The 8,296-nt window shown below is 36.8% G+C and overlaps 1 protein-coding gene across 1 annotated transcript; it reads right to left on the reverse strand.

Moving 5' to 3' along the window:
• Positions 1 to 279: 279 nt before the first annotated feature.
• LOC139984495 (uncharacterized) lies at positions 280 to 5,285 on the reverse strand. Its single transcript, XM_071998410.1, has 2 exons — positions 5,024 to 5,285; positions 280 to 1,433 (listed from the first exon to the last, which is right to left on the reverse strand). Exons 1-2 carry the CDS (start codon positions 5,145 to 5,147, stop codon positions 400 to 402), a joined length of 1,158 nt encoding a protein of 385 aa, XP_071854511.1. The 5' UTR covers positions 5,148 to 5,285; the 3' UTR covers positions 280 to 399.
• Between the last annotated feature and the right edge of the window lie 3,011 nt (positions 5,286 to 8,296).

Raw genomic sequence — 8,296 nt, forward strand, 5'->3', positions numbered from 1 at the left:
ATAAACAACTTAACTAAAGTCCTTATAGTTACCACTGACGTTTGACATAGCGCGATGCGTTCTATATCGACTGCAATTTCAAATTCGCATTTAGCCAGCTGGTTGGCTAAGTTAGACTATACAAACTAGGGTATTATTAGGTCTAAGCGCAATCTAGTTTAATAAACACTCTTTTACAAATATTAGTTTAACCTGCATAACTTTGTACAACCTAACAATGTCTTACCATCAACATTATTCACGACCCAAGTATAGCTTCAACAGCGACTGTATTTCTGTTAAGACCAGTATAGGCATAGCCTAACGCATGTGGTTTATTCAGTTTCTCCAACCTAACTTATTTCTTCCAAGTTCAGAATCTCTTAACAAATAGCGCTCCGCCAAGTGGCGATCGTCTGCTCAACCCTGATTGCCCCACCCTGGTGACCATAGTGACGGTCTGAAGCCGCTAATTTTCGCTACTGTCCCAAAGAGATCGCGTGGTCTAGATAAGGTACTCGCTTCGTCGTCGTCCAAGTCGTACATGGACCGTGCTTTAAATGCGTCGTTTCTTGGCGTGTCTGCCACATTAAAATCCTGGACCGATCTGGATTTATAGCGAACGTTTCCGCCTCGGTTACTGTTAGTGTTCATCTTCGATTTTAGATACAGGTTTTTGTTGTCGCTCGCAACATGTTTGTTACGTACCATAGTGTCTCGTCCCACCGAGTGTAGATACTCTTGTATCATCTGGGGGCGTTCTGTGTTCTTCTGTCCAAAGGGACCTGCGGTGGTGGAATATTCTCCCGTGTCACCCATCGTGCTCTCACCAGAGTTGTACCAAGTAGCGTTGCCTGAATCCATCGACCCTTCTTCGAACATCGGTTTCTCCATCATTGGGTTTTGAGTAGTCTTAGGGTAGCCTGGATAGTCTTCCCTCGCAGGATGAAGGTCCATCCCACCGTCATCATGGCCTTCATTCATATCGTAAGATCTCGATGTGTTGAGTATCATCCTTGAATAGTCTGGATATTGCTCTCGATCGCCTAGATTGAAGATGTCGTCACTCGATCTTCCTGGAGAATATTCACCTGACGATCGTCTTGTAGGCGAGGACGGGTTGTAATAACCTCTTCTGAGCGTAAAGTTATCACTGGTTGGAGATAAATCTTGTGGGAAAACTGGTGATCTCGCCCCATCGGGGCTAGCTATGCCGGAGCTCACTGAACCATCCCAGCTTAGGTTGTCATCGTCAACCTTAATGAGACGTCTGGTTTTCTTTTCATTCGTGCGGTATCTGTTGGGAAGCGTACTGCCAATAGAAGGGGTCTCCAGTCGTTTCTTGTAACGTGGTTCTTTTCGCGGAACTGATGTACCGTATAATTCACCGGTTTCGTGTGGTGATGATAGTTGTCTCTGATCGTTAGCAGGTACTTGGTGAACAATTAAAACACCTGCAAGAAACAGAAAAAATATATAAGAAATGTCATAATGAAATTAAAGAAACTTTAAAGAAAGACGGTGTGAGCTTTGCAATTTTTAAATCATGAAAAATCATAAGCTGGGTACCACCAGATCAGCTGTGCTGTTTCAGTCACTTTGTATATAACGCTGCGATACGAAATTGGAACATATTTTCCATTATATGGTTTCTTGCTTAAGTCACTGATGCAAAGTGGGATATTTCTTTAGTGTTCCTCACTGAAAGGCGGCACAGTTGTGTTGTTACTCAAGTTCTTTTAGTCTCATTTGATAATGAACTTCTTTCGGACTAAGCCAAGTTTTGATAATAACACAAGATATGGATTCTATAGAGCGCCAAAACGGTTCTCAACTCAGTGACGATGGTGATACAAAGATACACCCTGATATTACAAATTCACACGCGAATAATGTAATTAATTTACGAGAAATTAGACGGATTATGTTAATGTTTAAAATATTCATATACAAATATTATCATCGTATACAGGCCTACGTTTATATCGTCGTGTAGCCTACTTTTAAATTATTAACCGGTCACCATTGTCCATTTGGCGTTCCATAGGATCAATATATTGCCTGAACTGATCAAACCAGCACCCTTCCTCAACTGACCAAGCTGCATAATATTTGCACATAACTGCATACAACTCAATCAAGCTATAAGGGATCTTTTGTTTTTAAAATTCGGTTGTCGTCTGCTCCTTATAACCCGTTGCTAACCAGTTAATACAATACAAAATTCTACCTATCCTACAGTCCTATATGCCTCATATAAAGCTGTTATACTATTCCATATCAAAACTCTAGCACGATTTTCATGGACTTGTAGAGCACACAAACCCAACCATCTTATATTGCTTCATATGACACGAATCTGTGTGGAGAACAACTGCCCCGGTAAGAAAACTCTAATTCTGTTTGGGAGATATGTCTGCAGGGAGCTATCATATTTGTCAGTATGTCATAGTGCCACTGTAATCTGAATTCTTTGACTTTTTTGTTTGTTTCATTTTTCATAATTTAGGTAGCATGTTAACAGCGTTGACACTGAAACCAAGGACATTATTACGTCACATTACGAGGTTCGTTGTTTTCTGTGTATTATTCAGCATTTGTAACTAATCCACCTCCATTACAGAAAATAAAATTGTAATGATAAGAAAAGAAGAACACATAAGAACTAAGAATTAAGTGAGGATGGTTGGGTTGATGTCTCCTTTAAGTTTTTTTCACTTCTAAATTTTTCTTTTATTAACTATCGAATACCATGTCATAACGAAAGTTGATAAATTCAATACAGCTAATAACCTTTAATGTACTAACACGCAACTATAGGGTGCACCTAACCGGAGCAATATTTCGTGAAAGAAAGTACAAACCAGTTTCAAGCTCTTTACAAATTCTTTGTTTGGTAGCACATTGTTGTAAATCATTTGAACCGTGCAAAGAAAAGGTCGTTTATTATTTACTTTGCCAGAAAATAAACTCGTTGGATTGAAAGCGGGAACGAAATCCTTAACACTGAGGTGTTTAAATACGGTAGGCCTAGGTGTGTAGGTCGAACGACAAGGACACGATACTTGATTGAAGCCAAAAAGGAAAGCTGCAATAGGTTATATTGTGATCGAAATATTTATGTTCGCTGCAAATTTAATAACCACCCATCGCTAATTCTGAATCCGTCTCTGCTAAGGTAACTAGTCAAGGGCTACAAAAGGTCGGTTGCATCTCACAAGCAAATACCCTACATAGACAAGTGGGTGGTGGAGGGGAGGAGATGGAGGGGAGGAGAAGGAGGATAGGGTAACCGATGACCCATTAAAGTTTAAATGGTAAATTATAAATGCACACAATTACGATAATAAGAACAGGGAATATGACCGTTATTGTAGACTGTTAAAAGACAAAGTTATCAGGAAGTCTGTAACTTTGTACATAGCCACCAGTCATTCTATCTAGTAGTTATGTACATAGCTATCAGGCAGTCTATGTAGTAATTATGTACAAAGCTATCAGGCAGTCTATGTAGTAATTATGTACATACTATCAGGCAGTCGATGTAGTAATCATGTACATATACTATCAGGCAGTCTATGTAGTAGTTACGTACATAGCTATCAGGCAGCTGTCTATGTAGTAATTACGTACCATAATTACTATTTAATCACAATTAGCGAAGTTTGCATCCGAAAAGTTAACTTTATAGTCGTGACAAGTCGGGGGTGGGGGCATGTCACAGTTATCATCAATTTATTTTACGCTGGATTTCAAAGATTCTGAAATAAACAATCGATGGTATAATAATCTTGAAGATTTGAATATGATTTACTTAATTAAGGCGTTTTAAGATATTCATTGGCAAACAGAGAAAGAACAGAACGAGACCTGATATGGACTGGGAATGTATGTTAGAACTTCACCTATTCTAGCTCAAACTCTAGCAGGTCATATATTCTGTAATATTGATAACCCAAGCTATCAGTTATCATCAAATGGTAATGCCAATTAAAAAACCTTGTAGCGACCCCGGAAAGTAAACAGTTTAGTGTTTAAGTCAATGGACCCAAAAACAAAATTTGTAGTACGAAACCTACGTTGAGACATTATCGTTTTAAACATTGGTTGTCTACTCATCAATTTCATAAATATTATGATCACCATAATAACTTTACAATGTAAAGAGTTGTCAAGTATAAATACAGTCGGCTGTCTGTCATTATTGTTATACCTGTTGTTTTGTATATATATATATATATATATATATATGTGTGTGTGTATATATATATATGTGTGTATATATGTGTGTGTATGTATACACACATACATATATATATATATATATGTGTGTGTATATATATATATATATGTGTGTGTGTGTATATATATATATATATGTATATATGTGTGTGTATGTATAAACACACATACATACATATATATATATATATATGTGTGTGTGTGTGTGTATATATATATACACACACACACACATATATATATATATATATACACACACATATATATATATATATATACACACATATATATATATATCTATATATATATATATTAATGTGGTTTAATTATTAGAGTTTATGAAACAATGGATTAACGAACACATTTAACAGGACACAACAGTCGACATTAACATTTATTTATATAGTTCTTTTTGAGAACGGAGCATTCAACATGAATTGAGCATATCAATGGGGCGGGTAAAGGATTAAATAAAGGAGTCGTCGTGGGGTTGTTGTGTTCGACACCCACTCAGGGTATCTGGGTTCCCCCTTGTGAAAAAAATAAATAAAAAATAAAACTTTAGACATCAACTGGTTCATTTCGAGGCACATTTAGACTAGCTTTATAATTAGGTCTAAACGCAAGGTTGTGTTAGCTGGCTGATAACTGCTTTGATTATTTACAGCCCCCCCTCCCTGCACCCCTTTCTTCACATGGATCCGCGCCTGATAACAACACTTAAACTCTGCCCGAAGTCAAAATTTATTTCGAGATTTTATAGACTCGTTGAAGACAATTCTCGATGAATGGCAATTCTTACCTTTTCCGTCTACAATTTTTGGTAGTTTCACTTTACGATTAAATTTTTCAGTCAAACCGGCGTGAAGGGCGTCCCATTCGGTCTGAGAACCTTTCGTTAATCCCAATCCAATGATCACTTGCATCTCAGAGTTACGGAGCGGAATATTCAAAGGTGTCTCATCTAGATTGCCTGCAAAATTAGATCAAACATAAAGGAAAAACACAGAGTAATAAACTTCTCAACTTCAATTTAATATTTGGAGTTAAGCTGGTTTGTGTCATGCGGAATAAGAACAACTGGATTTAGATGAATGAGACGAGAGAATTTGCGATGAAGGTGTGTAGTGAAATCTGAAGAACCCTTACCTGTACCCCTCCCCTTCCCCTATTTGTTCGCGTTCCTCGCCGGGTGGGTAATACGGATCACATTTGTAGCGAGTCCATAATGCTAATCGTCATTAATTGTACTCATATTTACCCTCGTGGATTTGCAATGAGAGTCTAATATAGCTTGTAGTGCAAGATAAGGTACTCATACTCGGACATTATGAAAGTCAAATATAGCTTGTAGTGCAAGATAAGGTACTCATACTCGCGCATTTTGAAAGTATAATATAGCTTGTAGTGCAAGATAAGGTACTCATACTCGCGCAGGTTGAAAGTCTAATATAGCTTGTAGTGCAAGATAAAGTACTCATACTCGCGCATTATGAAAGTCTAATATAGCTTGTAGTGCAAGATAAGGTACTCATACTCGCGCAGTTTGAAAGTCTAATATAGCTTGTAGTGCAAGATAAGGTACTCATATTCGGACATTATGAAAGTCTAATATAGCTTGTAGTGCAAGATAAGGTACTCATATTCGCCCATTTTGAAAGTCTAATATAGCTTGTAGTGCAAGATAAGGTACTCATACTCGCGCATTTTGAAAGTCTAATATAGCTTGTAGTGCAAGATAAGGTACTCATATTCGGACATTATGAAAGTCTAATATAGCTTGTAGTGCAAGATAAGGTACTCATAATCGGGCATTATGAAAGTCTAATATAGCTTGTAGTGCAAGATAAGGTACTTATACTCGGACATTTTGAAAGTAAAATATAGCTTGTAGTGCAAGATAAGGTACTCATACTCGGACATTATGAAAGTCTAATATAGCTTGTAGTGCAAGACAAGGTACTCATATTCGGACATTATGAAAGTCTAATATAGCTTGTAGTGCAAGATAAGGTACTCATACTCGCCCATTTTGAAAGTCTAATATAGCTTGTAGTGCAAGATAAGGTACTCATACTCGCGCAGGTTGAAAGTCTAATATAGCTTGTAGTGCAAGATAAGGTACTCATATTCGGACATTATGAAAGTCTAATATAGCTTGTAGTGCAAGATAAGGTACTCATACTCGGGCATTTTGAATGTATAATATAGCTTGTAGTGCAATATAAGGTACTCATACTCGGACATTATGAAAGTCTAATATAGCTTGTTGTGCAAGATAAGGTACCGTACTCATACTCGCGCATTTTGAAAGTCTAATATAGCTTGTAGTGCAAGATAAGGTACTCATATTCGGACATTATGAAAGTCTAATATAGCTTGTAGTGCAAGATAAGGTACTCATAATCGGGCATTATGAAAGTCTAATATAGCTTGTAGTGCAAGATAAGGTACTCATACTCGGACATTTTGAAAGTATAATATAGCTTGTAGTGCAAGATAAGGTACTCATACTCGCGCATTTTGAAAGTCTAATATAGCTTGTAGTGCAAGATAAGGTACTCATATTCGGACATTATGAAAGTCTAATATAGCTTGTAGTGCAAGATAAGGTACTCATATTCGCCCATTTTGAAAGTCTAATATAGCTTGTAGTGCAAGATAAGGTACTCATACTCGCGCATTTTGAAAGTCTAATATAGCTTGTAGTGCAAGATAAGGTACTCATATTCGGACATTATGAAAGTCTAATATAGCTTGTAGTGCAAGATAAGGTACTCATAATCGGGCATTATGAAAGTCTAATATAGCTTGTAGTGCAAGATAAGGTACTTATACTCGGACATTTTGAAAGTAAAATATAGCTTGTAGTGCAAGATAAGGTACTCATACTCGGACATTATGAAAGTCTAATATAGCTTGTAGTGCAAGATAAGGTACTCATATTCGGACATTATGAAAGTCTAATATAGCTTGTAGTGCAAGATAAGGTACTCATACTCGCCCATTTTGAAAGTCTAATATAGCTTGTAGTGCAAGATAAGGTACTCATATTCGGACATTATGAAAGTCTAATATAGCTTGTAGTGCAAGATAAGGTACTCATAATCGGGCATTATGAAAGTCTAATATAGCTTGTAGTGCAAGATAAGGTACTCATACTCGGACATTTTGAAAGTATAATATAGCTTGTAGTGCAAGATAAGGTACTCATACTCGGACATTTTGAAAGTATAATAGAGCTTGTAGTGCAAGATAAGGTACTCATACTCGGACATTATGAAAGTCTAATATAGCTTGTAGTGCAAGATAAGGTACTCATATTCGGACATTATGAAAGTCTAATATAGCTTGTAGTGCAAGATAAGGTACTCATACTCGCCCATTTTGAAAGTCTAATATAGCTTGTAGTGCAAGATAAGGTACTCATACTCGGATATTTTGAAAGTATAATATAGCTTGTAGTGCAAGATAAGGTACTCATACTCGGACATTATGAAAGTCTAATATAGCTTGTAGTGCAAGATAAGGTACTCATATTCGGACATTATGAAAGTCTAATATAGCTTGTAGTGCAATATAAGGTACTCATACTCGGACATTATGAAAGTGTAATATAGCTTGTTGTGCAAGATAAGGTACCGTACTCATACTCGCGCATTTTGAAAGTCTAATATAGCTTGTAGTGCAAGATAAGGTACTCACACTTGCGCATTTTGAAAGTCTAATATAGCTTGTAGTGCAAGATAAGGTACTCATACCCGGACATTATGAAAGTCTAATATAGCTTGTAGTGCAAGATAAGGTACTCATACTCGGACATTTTGAAAGTATAATATAGCTTGTAGTGCAAGATAAGGTACTCATACTCGGACATTATGAAAGTCTAATATAGCTTGTAGTGCAAGATAAGGTACTCATACCCGGACATTATGAAAGTCTAATATAGCTTGTAGTGCAAGATAAGGTACTCATACTCGGACATTATGAAAGTATAATATAGCTAGTAGTGCAAGATAAGGTACTCATACTCGGACATTATGAAAGTCTAATATAGCTTGTAGTGCAAGATAAG

This window comes from Apostichopus japonicus, chromosome 17 (assembly GCF_037975245.1).
Source record: "Apostichopus japonicus isolate 1M-3 chromosome 17, ASM3797524v1, whole genome shotgun sequence".
NCBI lineage: Eukaryota > Metazoa > Echinodermata > Holothuroidea > Aspidochirotida > Stichopodidae > Apostichopus > Apostichopus japonicus.